We start from the raw sequence: 17,981 nt of genomic DNA, 5'->3' as shown, positions 1-17,981 counted from the left end.
TTTTCAAGACTGGTGTCCTCATCTGTATATGTCTATGATAGATATCTTTCCCCCATAATTGTTGCACTACATTATGGATCCATTGAAGGATGTTTCCTTACGGGGATCTTGAGACATGACCAGGCTTTTTTAAGTAGAAAGTTTTGTTCATATACTCATATATGATTACCTTAGAGAATGTATATATCCTGTGGTTAATATTCCCCAGTGTGACTGCGCTTATTTAAGTTGTATCACTAGTAATTTATTACTACTCAGAACCTGGGTTGTCTTTGCTGGTGAAGTTTTTTTCTTACATACAGTACAGTAAGTGTGGATACTTCTCAATGTTACTCCTATTTAATCTCTCTCTCGTGGCAATGATTCTTAGTTTTCTGTATAGATCTTTAATGTCTCTTTCTGTCTTTTCTCCTTACTTGCTCCGTCGTTCTTTTAACATTGTTTGTTTTATTGACTTTATTATTATTTTTCATCTCTCCTTGGGGGTTATGCACTAAGCAGTGATAAGTGCTTTAAAGTGAGATAAAAAGCCATTATAGCGTGATATTGCCTGCTGTGAGATTCACAAAGCAATCACAAGTCTTTTAAGTGAGATAAATGCCTTTATAGCGTGATACTGTTTGCTATGAGATTCACAAAGCAGTGATAAGTGCTTTTAAATGGGATAAAAAGCCAGTATAGCTCGATACTGCACTGTTATCACTGCTTTGTGAATCTCACAACAGACAGTATCACGCTATAAAGGCAGTTATCTCACTTAAAAGCACTAATCACTGCTTTGTGCATAGCACCCAGAAAACAGACTTATCACTGCTTAGTGCATAACCCCCCTTGTCTCTTATATATGATATAGCCTGCCTCACTGTTACCAGCGCCTGCAGTGTGTTGCAGGACGCCTGGCAGCAAAGGGGTTAATGCATCAGCATCTAAAAAGCATCACTGACTTTAACAAGCACTCACTGATAAAAGTCAGAACCCTTCTATTAAAGAAGTAGCACAGCACAGCACTGCACTGCACTGCACTGCACTGCACTGCACAGCACTGCACAGCACTGCACTGCACTGCACTGCACTGCACTGCACTAAAAACAGCGCGACTCTTCCTCATTGACGTCATGGCAACAGGTTAACCTCAGGTGCCGGGACATGTAACCAACCAATCAATTCTTTCCACCAGTGCTGGTCACGTCACCCTTGGTTTTTAAGCCACGCCTCGCCCCCACTTTGCTGTTTTTCTCAGCGGCGCTCTCATCCCAGCCCCTTCCGTTATCCCCGCCTCCTGTAACATGGCCTCTGCCCGCCCCCGCCTGGCGCCTTCCTGTTCTAGATCTGCCAGCTCCTTGCGCGCTCCTCGCCGACCGAACCAGCTGGGAGAACCGCACAGGGACGCGGCCGCCGCCGCCGGCACGAGGCTGGGAGAGGGGAGCAGACGCCGGGGACTCCTGGTAACGGGCGCGTGCGCGAGACGTGTCTCGAGACCCTTTCTTGTACCTGCACGGTGTCTCAAGCCGCAGGAAAGCAGGGCAGTCCCGGAGAGACGCCAGCTGCAGTGTGCAGAGATAGTGACAGGGGGGAGAGATGCGCTGCAGTGTGCAGAGATAGTGACAGGGGGGAGAGATGCGCTGCAGTGTGCAGAGATAGTGACAGGGGGGGAGAGATAGTGACAGGGGGGAGAGATGCGCTGCAGGGGGGAGAGATGCGCTGCAGTGTGCAGAGATAGTGACAGGGGGGAGAGATGCGCTACAGTGTGCAGAGATAGTGACAGGGGGGAGAGATGCGCTGCAGGGGGGAGAGATGCGCTGCAGTGTGCAGAGATCGTGACGGGGTAGAGATGCGCTGCGGGGGGTAGAGATGCGCTGTAGGGGGGAGAGATGCGCTGCAGTGTGCAGAGTGTGTGACGAGGGAGAGATGCGCTGCAGTGTGCAGAGAGAGTGACGGGGGGGAGATGCGCTGCAGTGTGCAGAGTGACGGGGAGATGCTCTGCAGTGTGCAGAGAGTGTGACGGGGGAGAGATGCTCTGCAGTGTGCAGAGAGTGTGACGGGGGAGAGATGCGCTGCAGTGTGCAGAGAGTGTGACGGGGAGAGATGCGCTGCAGTGTCCAGAGAGTGTGACAGGGGGGAGAGATGCGCTGCAGTGTGCAGAGTGTGTGACAGGGGGGAGAGATGCGCTGCAGTGGGCAGAGAGTGTGACAGGGGGGAGAGATGCGCTGAAGTGTGCAGTGTGAGACAGGGGGGAGAGATGCGCTGCAGTGTGCAGAGTGTGTGACAGGGGGGAGAGATGCGCTGCAGTGGGCAGAGAGTGTGACGGGGGAGAGATGCGCTGCAGTGGGCAGAGAGTGTGACAGGGGGGAGAGATGCGCTGCAGTGTGCAGAGAGTGTGACAGGGGGGAGAGATGCGCTGCAGTGTGCAGAGAGAGTGACAGGGGGGAGAGATGCGCTGCAGTGTGCAGAGAGTGTGACAGGGGGGAGAGATGCGCTGCAGTGTGCAGAGAGAGTGACAGGGGGGAAAGATGCGCTGCAGTGTGCAGAGAGAGTGACAGGGGGAGAGATGCGCTGCAGTGAGACACGTTGAGAGATGCGCTGCAGTGAGACACGTTGAGAGATGCGCTGCAGTGTGCAGAGAGAGAGAGAGACAGGGGGGAGAGTTAACCCTTTCACTCTTGACCAGTTCGGTTGCTGCACCCACTGTGAAAGGGTTAAACACTATCCTGGGATGTAGGGCGGCGCTGTCACCTTGGTAGTGAGGGTGCTAATGATATATTGATGTCCTATGTTCCTACACACGCCAGCTTCTTCCTGGTAAAGGTGAATTCGGTGCCTGTTAGATCCTGCTGCCGCTGGCCTAGGTGTGATCTGCAGATCTGTGCAAACTGGGGCTGTCCCGGCTGTTTGCTGCAGAAATAAAATCTTTAAAACTGCAGATAGTGCCAGTTTGGGCTTTATTGTCCTGTCAAATACTTCAACTACACCTCGCTAATCCGGAACATTTGGTAGATTTACATTTCCCTGCTGTGGGATAATTTTGGGAAATCCTATTTGGGGGTTGAGGAAGCGGCAATTGAGTGGAAAGAGGTGAAAGTCCAGGAACCACACGGGGCACATGCTGTACCTTCCTGGAGAGCAACATTGCAGATGTGTACAACCAAAAGTGAAAGAACGTATCTTTTATTTATAAAATGTTTTACCAGGAAATACATTGTTTCCTCTCGTTTTCCTGTATGTCCTGGGCACAGATAAAGACAATACATGGCTTCATTAAATGAACAGAGGTTATACATTACATTCATGAACGTTTCATGGACGGTTGAAAATATGATTATGGGCATATGTTACAGATTAAAATGAAAACGCCGAATTCTTGAAATTACCCAAACTGGTGGTGGATGTGAGAGTCTCCGGTAGATTGTTCCAGTGGTGAGGTGCACGGTAAGAGAAGGCTGAGCGTCCGGATTCCTTGTTGAAACTTTGGACTGTGAACAGTCTTTTGAAGACGGATCACAGGTGATAAGTGCTGCATGTGGTAGGGGTGAGGAGCTAGTTCTGGTAGGCGGGTACCTTGAAGAAACAAGAGAAGGAAACCCCAAAAGAAGGGGTCCTAGAGTCTCCAAAAAAAGGGGCACTTGCAGATTATGCAAAAAATGTTTATAAATAAATTTGCCAAGTGATATCTGCGATAATGCAAACAAATTAAAACTCTAAACAAGGGGCGCAAACTTTTTTTCCCCCTGCGCCCCCCTGCCTACGGTCACCTCACCTCCACTCTTTTTTCTCTTCTCCCCCCCCCCCCTCGGCTCTGGCGTCATGACGTCACGTTGCCATGGCGACACGTGTGGAGCCAAGTTAACTAAAGGTTTACAGAGGCCCTGCAGCTCCCCCGGCACTTAATTGAAGTGCCTTCGGGAAGCGCGTGGGGCCTCTGTAAACCGCACTCACTGCCACCACCACCCTGCCTAACCACTCACCCCCCCTCTAGACTAATGTCCCTATTAGCCAAGTGTGGCTAGTACTGGTTTTGGGGATTAACCAAAATACAATAATCCTACAGTAACTACCAAAAAATAAAATACATTTGGAACATAAAACTTTGATTGTCACTGTGGATTACTAGACACTCTCAATGGAGAGCCTAGATAGCTACATTGGCAATCAATATTAAGCTGTAATAACAAAACAAAAAAAAACACATTGACAAATACATAACGCCCACCACTAAGGTAATGAAAGGGTTAACCCACTGCCACCCCGGGAGTTCTAACCACCCTCCGCAGGGCAACTATGCCCTTGTTTGTGAGTGTGAAGAAGGGTCAAAGCTTGGCACCCTTTTGTGGCTCTAGGTCTGATAGATTACTAAATTAATATGCAGTTTTTGTACCTGTATTGGTCCTGGTGTCATTTAGGTTTGTGCAAGTTGTGACGTCTGTGTAGAATAATAGAATTCTCTATGGAAATAATTTGACAGGTGTACAGTATAGACCTCATAAGCTTTCCTTTAATCTATTAAAACCGAAACTACCATACAATTTAGCAATCATTATACCCTCTATAATTCAATATGCTGTTTTGTTCTCCAATGCAGCTACAACACACATCATTGGGAAATGCTCAAAGAACTAGATTGGTCATCACTTAAGTCTAGGCGCAAAGTCCATCTTTCCTGTCTTGCCTTCAAATACTTTTTGGGCAAGCTACCCGCCTATCTGAGCAAGCTCCTCACCCCTACCACATGCAGCACTTATTATCTGAGATCTGACTCCAAAAGACTGTTCATGGTCCCAAGGTTCAGCAAAGTATCGGCCGCTCCTCCTTCTCTTACCGTGCACCCCAAAACTGGAACAACCTATCGGAGACTCTCAGCCACCAGTCTAAGTTCTTTCAAAACTAAGGCTGTCTCACATTTTAATCTGGTCTGTAACTGTTACATACACGCCTTTAACATATATTATCTCTAACTGTGCATGCTATGTCTTGTATATAATGTATACCCTGGTCACTTATGTAACTATGTATATGTAACCCACCTATTATTTGTCATCTTAACTCTATGCCCAGGACATTCTTGAAAACGAGAGGTAACTCTCAATGTATTACTTCCTGGTAAAACATTATATAAATAACCAAATTTCTCTTTTTTTTTTTTTGTTGCTAGTGTGTATAATTTTATTGATGTAGTGCCAACAATGTACGCAGCGCTTTACAAAATTACAATATAAGGTAAATTAATTACATGCAATGGATGTATTTCAACAGGTAAATGATAAAACAGGTCAATTTAAACTTAACATGGCAAAAACAGAGCTACTTATACTTCCTCCCAAACCTGGCCCTACAACCTCCTTCCACATTACTGTTGGAAGTACCATCATTCACCCAATAGCCCAAGCACGCTGCCTTGGAGTCACACTCTACTCCCCTCTCACATTCTCCCCTCACATTCAAAACGTATCTAAAACCTGTCGGTTTTTCCTCCGCAATATTACAAAGATACGCACTTTCGTCTGTTACTAGACTGCTAAAACTTTGACTCGGGTCCTCATTCTCTCCCGTCTCGATTACTGTAACCTCCTGCTGTCTGGCCTTCTTGCCTCTCACCTACCTGTCTCCCCTACAATCTATCCTAAACGCTGCTGCCAGAATCACTCTACTCTTTCCTAAATTTCTCGGCATCTCCCCTGCTGAAATCCCTCTCCTGGCTTCCTATCAAATCCCGCATCACGCTCAAATCTCCTCCTCACTTTTTTAAAACTTTACAGTACACTCTTCTGCTCCTCCTTACATCTCAGCCCTAATTTCTCGCTATACATCATCCCGACTTGTGTTCTGCTCAAGGATGTCTTCTCTCTACCCCCTTTGTATCTAAAACCCTATCCCGCCCCACACCTCTGGAATGCCCTTCCCCTCAATACCCGACTAGCACCCTCTCTATCCACCTTTAAGAACCATCTTAAGACACACTTGCTTAAAGAAGAATAATAATAGCATGTTCTTGTATAGCGCTGCAAGTTTTACGCAGCGCTTTACAGAGACATTTTGCAGGCACAAGTCCCTGCCCCGTGGAGCTTACAATCTATGTTTTTGGTGCCTGAGGCACAGGGAGATAAAGTGACTTGCCCAAGGTCACAAGGAGCCGACACCGGGAATTGAACCAGGCTCCCCTGCTTCAAACTCTCAGTGCCAGTCAGTGTCTTTACTCACTGAGCCGCTCCCTCTCCCTATGAGCATATGAGTAGCACTGTGGCTAATACCATACACGATACATAAAGCTTGGCCCCCTGCAGCCGCACTTACCAGATTGCCCTCCTACTGTCCCTGTAAGTTCTCCCTACCAATTAGATTGTAAGCTCTTTGGAGCAGGGACTCCTCTTCCACAATGTTACTTTTATGTCTGCACTTATTCCCATGATGTGTTATTTGTAGTTATTTGTTATTTATGATTGTCAAGTGTATTACTACTGTGAAGCGCTATGTACATTAATGGCGCGATAGACAGACACATACCATAGGACTAAAGGAGATCTTACCCAAAGAGCGTAGTCCAAGTAAATATGAGCTACTTTTTCTGATGCTTTTTATCAATGTCACTATTTTTACATTCTGTAGTTGCTTCCTGGATATGTCAGTTGCTGAAAATTTGCATCAGAGGGAAATTAAAATGGCCACTGCCATCTACAGGCATTTAAACAGGTGTTGCTGTAAAGTTGTGGAAAGTGAAATGTTGGATAACGAGAACTACCTGTACTGTGTATTTAAAGCGGCAATCCTCCTCGGAAACCCTTTGAGATTAACTCTTATAATGTTACGAACATGTCCCGCTCTTTAATAATAAAAATTAAAAAAATCTAGTGTTAAACATGTTTTTCTTAAGCTTCTGAGTTACCATTGTAACTTTTGGACTGCACTTCATTTTAACCTAATGGACACTTAATATCTAAAACTTTTTATCTCCTGAACGAAGCATCATATCGTAAAAATAAAAACGGCATTTGGAAAAGGTAAAATCTGAAAAATATATCTTAAATGAGTATTGTTATCTTTGGAAGCAGGGGGGATTCCTGGAGTTGCAATGAACGCAGCTCATGGGATCACCCTACATCATATCTTGACAAAAAAAACCCTAAGCCGAACCACGCCTTTGCAATTTATTTTTTTACATCCTTTAAAAAAAAAAAAAAAAAACATCGGCACAGACTGTTGCTTTAAAATCCAAAAGTATGCAGGCCAGTCCTTTATTGTAAGCATGACAGCTGCTAATGTCTTGATGCGTGAAATAATATGGAGCCTAATCTGGCATTGCCATTAAGATTTTTCTTCTTTCATTAGAAATGTAAACAAACTACAAATTGGATGAGCCAAGATAAAGACATGGTGGATTTTGGGAAGTGGCCTATCTTCACCTTGCTTCCACCCCAGGAAGTGTCCTCTATCCGGCAGGCGTGTGTATTTGGCACATCGGCCAATGAAGCCATATACTGCACTCATAATAATGAGGTAAGGCTATAAACCACAATTTAATTATTTTTTTTTTTTTTGCAATATAAATTGTCCGCTACATACTACAAGTATTTCAGACGCAGGTTATGAAATAAACCTTTTCCACTAAAATAAACACAAGTGTATGGTGAATATTAAAAATATATATCTATATTTTTATATATATCATGTTATTTTCGTACTTGCTAATAAATACCCTGAATCCTTTGTTTCTGCAGTGCCCCATGCTGCATATGACTCTCTATTTTGCATCATATAAAACAAAACATGTCCAAATGATGTTCTCGCCCTCCCTAAATACAATATGATTATTGTATAAGCTTCTTAATGTATCTACATATGTGAATTTTCCTTTCCGTCCTTCTAGCAGCACCATGGTTAGTAAGCTCCACCTCCTGAGGTAAGACAGGATCAAACATGCATGTGCCCTATAAAGAGCACCTCCCCCTTTACCTGTGCAGTGTTTTTTCCTGTTCTACCTAGTAGTAGGAGCTTGCATGAGAAGAGTTTTTATTTCTTGTTTTATGAAACATCCTCTGGTTGTTTCAGTCAATAGGTAACCACCTGAGGGTGGGTTACCTGGGGGAAAAAGGGACCAATTTCTTTCTTTATCTAGGCCATAAAAGTGTCATAAGTTGAGGCTGCTTGCCCTATACAAGGCGGCGGATGTCGCTTGCCTCTGTGGCGGGCTTGTGGCAGGGATGTTGGTCAGTGTCCCCAGGACCTCACGCAGCACCGCTGGGATTCTGCGTTCGCGTGTGTTGCAGGAAGCAATCGGGCGGAGAAGTAGCATCTGGCATCGACTCACAGGCAAGATCTTGTGGAGTCAGCCAGGATTCCATTGCAGTGTGTGGGCCGTGTAGTACGATCGGAGATACCGCTGGCAGAGCAACTGACATCACAATGGTGTGACACGCACCACGTGACCGACGCACACCACGTGGTTGGCTAGCATTCTAAAAAAAATGAATCGGTTGGCAGGCAAGCAATGACGCGAGACAAAACGCGGGAGATACAAGTGCAGGTTTACCCCTTAACTCTATGGTCTTATGACAAGTAATAACAGTGAAAGGGTAGAGGCACAAGCCCCCAGCGATGCTGACCAGGAAACGTCCATGTATAAATTCACAATATAAAGATATCTTCATTCCTTCCAAACATATCAGCTTAATAAGCCCAGAGATCCAAGTATTTTTTTTTTTTTTTTTGGCAAAGCGTGGGTGACCACGCGAAACGGGTAAGAGTGTTACTTTGCTGTTTTTAATGTGCCATTAATAAACTTTTGTACTTAGTACATCGGCAGTTCTGGTTCATATTTTCCTCCAAGGCAGCTGCACTGCCATCTACCATTTTCTCTTATGACAAGTAATGAAAGGGAAACCATTCACTGGAAATATTCTGAATCGGGTAAGCCTGGGAGAAGGGGGGTAACATTTTCTTATGGTATATTATGTATCCCACAGATGTCAGACCCCTCACAATGCAGGCCCTGAAGCCCTCAGGAGCCCAGTGTAGGAAATGTTGGACCCAAGAAAGTAACTACAACGTCCTAAACATCTAACATGTGCAGGATGTGAACAACCTTGACCTGAAAAGTATAAGGGGAAACTATACAATGTCTGCATAAAGCAACTGGCAATGGAAAAAATCCCATCCAGATCCAGGGCTTTCTGAAATGTTTTCAGTCGGCAATGTAGCAGACATTTGTTGGCTTTAAAATCAACAAATGTACAAACAGCGCCAGGAACTTTGATGCAAATAAAAGAACCTAGGACATCTTATGAGCAAAGAGACTTTCGGAGGCGTTTCTCGCTTCACAGAAATCTGACTGAGAAGCCTCAGCAGGCACAGAGTTTACAGACGTCTTCTGAAGGTTAAGTAAGGGAAGAACTTGCAAACTTCGCAATGGACAATATGGTTGTGGCTGGTAAAAACCGCAATGGAAATAGCGGAAGTAAAAGAGCCGATTAGAAAACAAGGCCATCTGTTCATGGGGTCACAAAGGAAGTCTGGACTGTTTCCAGTACATTCAGCAATCAAGAAGCTGACGAATGGAAGTATCCGGACAAGAAATCATCCTTGTCAAGAAAATGTAACCAGATGGATTCCTTTGACTCAGGTCTCCAAGACTTTGGATAATCCTTCAAAAGTAGACACAGCTGTCCAGAACATCAGCCATACCATTTTGAATGGATCAAGCTTCCGATACCCTATGTATAAGAGTGGAAAATGCACTAAGGAGAATATTTTCAATGCAGGTGCTCCTACGCAAACCAAATGTAGCATCAGCCTGCGTTGCAAGATCATTGAAAGCATGGCTGACTCAGATAGTAGGGGAGAGGGGACCTTCCCCCCTATTATTATTTTTTTCTCCCCTCTCTCTTCTTCCCCTCTCCTCTGTCCTTTCTTTTTATAATATCATCCATGTTTAATTTAATAGAGGGAAAATACGCAAATTACAAGAACAAAGTGAATAGGAGAAAATGGCACAAATAAGTTCTAACCTTCTTCTTTTATTTATTTATTTTTTTTGAAAATTATTTTGATCTAATATCACTGTTTGTTTCCAGAAGCTTGAAAAAGAAAAATGTTAAAAGTGGCATTTACTGTGCTGTAGTATAGATAATTTCATATAACACCCATGTTATTTTCACCAACATAATAAAAACATTGGAAACATAAAAAAAAAAAAAAAAAAAGCATGGCTGGCGCAAGTAGGATTAACAACTAAGCTTTGAAGAGATCAAATCCTGAAGCTATTAACTTTTGATTCAACTGGGCATAGACTACTTATACGATGCATCTATGGAATCCACCCACCTAAGGAGTAAGTGCAGGGCTCAACAGCAGCCCGCAGGGCATTGTATCTTAAGCTTGAGTAGTGGATGCAGCTTCCAAAAACAAGCTGTTTTTCAAGCCATTTGAGGGATCATTATTTGAAGCAGAATTAAAGAAACGTTGACCAAATGATCACATGACAAGGTGAAAGTGTTGCCTTTTTGTGTGTGTGTGTGTGTGTGTGTGTGTGTGTGTGTGTGTGTGTGTTTGTGTGGCCAACGATATACATACCCAAGACCACCTGAAAAAGAAAACTGGTCATACAAGAGCTTCAGAAGGCTGTCCTCTTCCAGCACTAGGGAGAAGATCCACAAGTGGAAGAACTGGTGCCTCAAACTTCCAGAAAAAAAACAAGGTATATCTGTAGTACCCAATCTGGACGATTGGCTACTAAAATGAACTTCACATCAACGCCTGGAAAATCACATCTGGTATGTACCGGACTTCGTACAGGAGTTAAGTTGGGTCATCAATTGGGAGATGAGCATGTTGAGACCAACACATCCATTTTCTAGGGCTACAATTTTACAGTCCTCAGAAATGGTGTGAATTTTTTAATTTTTTTGCCACCAGACAAAACAGAATCTTACCACACATGGGACACCTTAGAACTCCTTTAAACCATATTGCTTTGTGAAGCAATGAGTACTAGGACGTGTATATCAGTGTCCATAGAGACATTGTGTCATGGGCAAGATTGCATATGCATCTGCTTCATGCAGCAGTTCTACAGGATTGGGATGGATATGCAAAGTCACTAGAGAAACACTTCTTGCTATCCTCTATGAACCAGAACCTCTCGGAGATGGTAATAGAAAAGCAATCTTCTAGCAGTACATACAGTACCATGAAAAATCCAGAGAAGACAGTGCTCACCACAGCCGCCAGTCAGTTCGGATGGAGAGTACACTGGCAAATACACTATTCAAGGACATCATGCAGCAAGGAGTGCCATAAAATCTGCTAGCACGAAGGGCAGTCTTCAAAGCGCTGGAAGCATTCCAAGCACAGTTGAAAGGAATGCTTATCAGAAAACAGGCAGACAACGTGGTGACACAAATACATAAATCGCCAAGGGGGGTACAAGAAGTCCAGGCATAAGCCTATGATGATACAATCATTGGCAGAAAGCAACTCTTTCACAATATCAGCAGGGGGAAAGAAAATGTCTTTGCAAACTCTGCTGTCAAGAATTTGTGCAGAGTGATCTCTCAGGAAGGTTGTGTGGTGTGTTTTTTTTTTTTCCCACTCTATTTCCCTCCCCCCCCCCTCTCCTCCCCCCCCCCACCCCCCAGTAATTCGCAAATGGGGGTGACCACAGATCGATCGGATGCCAAGGAGAAAGAGGGAACAGAGTCAGTTAGTTTACTTTTTCCTATCTCAGACTGTCCAGAACATGTTGGCGCAATGATGTGTGTGTGTATCCCAATGATTCCTAGAGTCCTAAAAAAGATAAAACAGGACCATGCGATGGTGGTTGTGATAATTCCATTTTGGCCCGGAAGGACTTGGATCCAACAGGTTGTGAACAATTGACAGAACCAGTCTGGATATTACCCAACAGGGATGACCTCCCATGGTTCGGTACACCACCCCAGCATAGAAAAACAGAGATTGACAGCCTGGAAGCTGAAAGGTGGATAAGGAAGCATCAAGGATTATCATAACCAGTGGTGGACTTTGTTACAATCCCATAAAAAGGTGGCCTCCAACATTTGTATATCTTTTCTATAGCGCCAGTAATGTACATAGCCATTCACGTATCTTTGTAATATTGCAGAGGAAGAAACAGGTTTTCGCTACATTTTGAATGAGCGGCGTCGAGTGGGACCCCTAGGCAGCGTGCTTGTTACTGGGTGTATGATAGTGCTCCAACAGTAATGTAGAAGGAGGTAGTAGAGCCAAGCTTGGGAGGAAATGAGGAGCCCCATTTTGTGACTTGTTAAGTTTGAGTCGGCGGAGAGACATTCAGAAACTTTGGTCTGTACAGCAGGTGTAAGGTCAGGGGTTAAAAAGTAAATGTCATCAGCATAGAGGTGATATTTGAACTCTAGTTTGGTAGAAGTTCAGTAAATGGTGCCGAGCAAAATGCAGCAGTCCAGAAACAACGCCCATTAATGGGATCCTAGATGTGTTTTTTTTTTATTTTTTTATAGGCAGGTTTTCAGAAAGGTCTAAAATCAAACACATTTAAGGTTCAGATCTCAGCAATAGTTGCATTCAGAATGCAACCAATTTCACATAGGCCTCTGATAAAGAGATTCATCACAGCTATTCAGAACATTAAACCTAGAATCCGAAATACAATTCCAGCATGGGAATTGAATCTGGTACTAAAAGTTCTGATGCACCGTTTGGACCCTTGCAGGAAGCAGACATGAGCTTCTTGTCTTTAAAGATGGCGGTCTTGATCGCAATTATGTCTGCTTTACGAGTCCGTGAAATACAGACTTTCAATAAATTAATTTTGTACAGCAATTCATGAAGACCGTGGTGCTGAGGACTATACCTCCTGGTTTTTACATTCTTCCCCCCCCCCCCCCCCCCCCAAAGTGTCCTTTCACAATCCTTTTTTACCTTCACTGTCTGCATTCAAAAAAAGAGCAGGAACAGAACCTACATTCACTGGATGTGCACAGATGTCTGATGGAATACATGTTGAGAACTCAGTCAGAAAATCCACTCATTTGGTTTTCTGGGAAAAGCAAAGGAGAGAAGGCTTCCAAAAGAACTATTGCAGGATGGATTATATAGACTATATGCTTGGCGTATCAAAAATCCAACATGCAGATACCAACAGCCCTAAAATGCTCACTCTACATGAGGTAGCAACGTCCTGGGCAGAGAAAGCACAGGCATCGGAAGAAAATCTGCAGGGTGGCTATATGTGGGGGGAAACGTGGCAAAGTTCTCCTGGTTTGCAAATGTAAAAAAATTTTTTGACACGTCCTGTTTTTTATTTAATTTATTTTTTTAAATGAATTCTTAAAGCCTTATCACATACAGTTGAAATCATTTTAGGTTCTTGCTATAAAATATATTAGCACTGCAAAATCTTGAAAGCGGTCTGCATCCATATACATTTGTACACTTTGTAGCAATATTTAATGTTGTTGTTTTTGGGGGGGGGGTGGAGGTTTGGCACTGCTAGTAATTTCACTGATCTATTCTCATTCTGAAAATAAATTGATATTGGTGTTTGTGACTTTTGCTCAAGTAAAAATGGTTACTGACCAGGTCCTTGCTGCTAATCTAGTTATCCGAGACCAATCCTTGTCGCCTTTTTATTTCCCCAGCATGATGTCTTTAGGCAGAGTGACTGGTGCTGTCGTGCACTGAAAGGTCCCTGCTTATTTTAAATATTGTTAAAAATAATTAGAAGACTTTGCTTCTCATTTCCCTTTTCTCGGAAGAGTGAATTTGAGGGTAAACAGCTAGTACATAATATTTAACAGACTGCTTTAAAAAAAAAAAAAAAAAATTACCATTGACAAAATAAAACTATTTAGTTTGAATAAGCTTATTTAGGGGCTACTTGGTCCATGAAAAGGGGCTGTTTTTTTTTTTTTTTTAAATCTATTGCCTAGGTGCAAAAAACTTCTGCATGAATGGTTGAATTGAGTAGACTTTCTCTGTATTCCAGGTATTTGCAATTGGAGTGAATTTTAGCAATTGTTTGGGAACTGGAGACAATCAAAGCACCATAGTCCCGAAAAGACTAGAAGCTCTTTGTGGCAAGAAGATCATTAGTCTAAGTTACGGAAATGGCCCGCATGTGCTCGTCTGCTGCGAAGGTATGAGAACTTGTAAAATAAATAAATTCACTTTGAACAATACTATACAAAAAAAAAAAGGCTGCTCTAAAATTCTAATTACTAAATAACATGAGTCAATCTTTCTGCAGATGTAAGTCTTTGTAGTTGCTCATCCCCAAGGTTAGCGGTGGGATGTCCTGTGATGGCTCCTGGTGCAATGAACTGAAGACTTTCCATTTTGGACTTAAAATTATTAACAACCTTTTTATTATTATTTTTATTTTTTGTAATTATCTTCTCAACTAGACTTCTCCCAACATACTAATGCTACTAACACTTTTTTTTTTTTTATAAATACCATTAGAGAAACTCCTACTGCTGAGGTAATTTCCTTTTGAATATTGGTGTATTTAAAGGCAGCTGTATGAAACCTGAATTTAGAAGGAGAAAATGTATGCACTGCAAAAGTTTTACTTGAATATACACTTGGGTCCGGAAATAATTAGACACTGACACAATTTTCCTAATTTTGGCTCTGTACGCCACCACAATGGACTTGAAATGAAACAGAGATGCAATAGAAGTGCAGACCTTCAGCTTTAATTCAAGGGGTTGAACAAAAATATCGTATGAAATGTTTAGGAATTGCAACCATTTTCATACACAGTCCCCTTATTTCAGGGGCTCAAATGTAATTGGACAAATTAACACAATCATAAATAAAATGTTCATTTTTAATACTTTGTCGAGAATCCTTTGCAGGCAATGGAATGCATGGACATCACCAAACGCTGGTATGGGGTTGAGATCAGGTGATTGACTGGGCCGTTGCAGAATATTCCACTTCTTTGCCTTAAAAAAAAAAAAAAACCCTGGGTTGCTTTTGCAGTATCCTTTGGGTCATTGTCCATCTGTAAAGTGAAGCGCTGTCCAATCAACTTCGCTGAATCTGAGCAGACAATATATCCCTATACACTTCAGAATTCATCCGGCTGCTTCTGTCTTCTGTCACATCATCAATAAACACTTGCGACCCAGTGCCATTGGAAGCCATGCATGCCCATGCCATCACACTGCCTCCACCGTGTTTTACAGATGATATGATATGCTTCGGATCATGAGCCGTTCCAAGCCTTCTCCATACTTTTTTCTTTCCATCATTCTGGTACAGGTTGATCTTGGTTTCATCTGTCCAAAGAATGCTGTTCCAGAACTTGGCTGGCTTTTTTAGATATTGTTTGGCAAAGTCTAATCTGGCCTTTCTATTCTTGAGGCTTATGAATGGTTTGCACCTTGTGGTGGACCCTCTGTATTTGCTCTCGTGAAGTCTTCTCTTTATGGTAGACTTGGATAATGATATGCCTACCTCCTGGAGAGTGTTCTTCACTTGGCTTGTTGGCTTGGTTGTGAAGGGGTGTTTCTTTAACATGGAAAGGATCCTACGATCATCCACCACTGTTGTCTTCCGTGGACGTCCAGGCCTTTTTGTGTTGCAGAGCTCACCAGTGCGTTCTTTTTTTCCCAGAATGTACCAAACTGTTGATTTGGCCACTATCTAGCTATCTCTGATGGATTTTTTTTTTTTTGCAGCCCAAGGATGTCCTGTTTCACTTGCATTGAGAGCTCCTTTGACCGCATGTTGTGGGTTCACAGCAACAGCTTCCAAATGCGAATGCCACACCTGGAATCAACTCCAAACCTTTTACCTGCTTAATTGATGATGAAATAACAAAGGAATAGCCCACACCTGTCCATGAAACAGCTTTTGAGTCAATTGTCCAATTACTTTTGATCCCTTGAAAAAGAGGGGGCTACATATTAGAGATGTAATTCCTAAATCCTTCCTCCAATTTGGATGTGAATACCCTCAAATTAAAGCTGATAGACTGCACTTTAAGCCCATATTCATTATTTAACTGTAACTTGAATTTATTTTGGTACACAGCCGTGTAACAGGGGAACTTATCCCTGGTCAGAATATGCCGCTAATCCAGCAGTGTGTTGGTTAATTGGATCCAGCAGTTAACCAACTTCACCTGGCTGATTAGAGGTTTGATAGAAAGGCGTGCCTTTGAGACAGGAAGGGAGATTCTTCCTGAGCTCACACGTGAGCTGAACTAGGAAAGAGAGCAGAGGTTCCGGAGTCTCACAGGTGAAACTGACCGAGGGAACACAAATGGCTGGAGCTGGCAAATAAGACTTCTAAACCTGGTTGCTGATTATCCGGAAAACGGGCAGCAACCCAGCAAACAGATAAGACTTTATTTTCTAATGACTGTTGTCTATATATCTATATATCACTTGGGCTGATGAATAGCTTGGGTAGCCACCCCGTTAAAAAGGGCTGGAATATACTGCTGCGGCACAGTTTATTCGAGCATTTGCCCGTTCTGTGCCGCAGCAGTAGCCTGGCGCGCGCCCGAGTGTGACGGGCGCGCGCCGAAGCAGCGGAAGAGCGCCCTCCGATCGGGGCGCTCTCCCTACCGCTGCCGGGTCCGCCGGGTCCCCCGGAACCCCCTGCCGCTGTCCCGCGATCGCGGGACACCAGGGCTCCCTCGGGGAGCCCCTGGACACGCGTGCAGGGGGCGCACGCTCCCGATGACGCGTGACCGCGCGTCTATGACGCGCGGCACGCCGAGGGGCGGCCACTAGCAAGCCGGGAGATTTCCCGGCTTGCGGTACCGACCACACTTCAATAAAGTGTGTCGGTAGTGTAAGGATACATGTATGCCAAAGTGGAGCAGGTTTTGTTTGGCTCACTATTTCTCTTATGTTTGCTGTGTTTAAAGCGACAGGCACAATAAAGCCTTATTTTAATTTCACCTTAAAACAGTCTCCATTGCGTTCCTCTGCACATGTCCTCTTACAAGCCGAAATAACAAAACTTGTATCAGTGTCCAATTATTTCCGGACCCAACTGTATATCTACAGTATATATCTCTCCCAATATCGAGGCAAGAGTGTGGGTGCACTATATGGTTCATTGTAGAGCATGTAAGTAGCAAAAGAGAACAGGCACTCCAATATCATAGTGATGAATTTATTGTCTGACTTTGTTGCTCGCAATAGAACCTTTTTCAAGAAACTGCATAATTGTCTTGGTGATTCAAACCTGGGCTATGCATTGTTTTTGGAGTCCTTCAGTTGTCTTTGTTTTATTAGAATTTCATCAGGCTGTTTATCCTGCAATAAAGGGGGTTAACAAGAAGTACCTGAAACATTGCTCTAGTATTTACATTATATTATAGCTTGACCTGTTGTGTATTGTTTACCATACATTGTTTCTTACTGAAGGAAATCGTAAAATTGCCATGTTTCATCTTCATGAAATATAACTTTTTATTATCCTCTATGGCAGCCTTTCCTGCTGGGATATAGCTTATTCTGCTAGCTGTGGCATCAAGAGTGTTTTGTTGCAGGTATAAAGGAGATGTGGCTTCATCCCATGTCCATTATTCTTACCCAACATAAGCTGGAGCTGGACGTCCTTCCCACTAACATTGTGAAAGTGACAGGGTCTTTTAACTTCCATGAACAACCAACTGTGTGTGGAGGATCCCTCGTTGGTCTCCGACACTAAGTGGAAATCGAGGATCATTTAAAATAGATTGAATTTTAAAAAGGTAATTTTAAATGAAAATGTGCACCACATTAAATATTGAACACCTTAAAGATTGGGGGTCTTCGATCAAGTGTTTCTAGGTCCCAGGAAAACGTCTAGATGTTTTCCAGTTAACAGACCTATTCAGAATATCAGCTCTGAGTGGGAAATTATGGAAAGACATGACTTGGTGATAAGACGCTCTGATAAAATGTACCTGTTCCAGGAGAAAGAATGCAACATGTGGAGTCATCCTAAAGTTCACGCAGCAATTGCTCGAGGCAAATAGCCATTCCCTT

The 17,981-nt window shown here is 43.4% G+C and overlaps 1 protein-coding gene across 2 annotated transcripts in view; it reads left to right on the top strand.

Moving 5' to 3' along the window:
- Positions 1-1,271: 1,271 nt before the first annotated feature.
- Positions 1,272-17,981, top strand: part of RCBTB1 (RCC1 and BTB domain containing protein 1) — a 59,664-nt gene continuing 42,954 nt past the window's right edge. Inside the window, exons 1-3 of one of the 2 annotated variants that reach the window (XM_075591943.1) lie at positions 1,272-1,445; positions 7,318-7,485; positions 13,970-14,120. In XM_075591943.1, coding sequence (XP_075448058.1) covers positions 1,287-1,445; positions 7,318-7,485; positions 13,970-14,120 — 478 coding nt within the window. In that variant the 5' untranslated portion in view covers positions 1,272-1,286. Of the gene's footprint in view, positions 1,446-7,317; positions 7,486-13,969; positions 14,121-17,981 lie in introns of those variants that run through there. The other variant, XM_075591944.1, reaches the window with a different exon arrangement.

The sequence above is a fragment of the Ascaphus truei genome, chromosome 3, assembly GCF_040206685.1.
Source record: "Ascaphus truei isolate aAscTru1 chromosome 3, aAscTru1.hap1, whole genome shotgun sequence".
Classification (NCBI taxonomy): Eukaryota; Metazoa; Chordata; class Amphibia; order Anura; family Ascaphidae; genus Ascaphus; species Ascaphus truei.
This window is presented reverse-complemented; position numbering and strand designations above follow the sequence as displayed.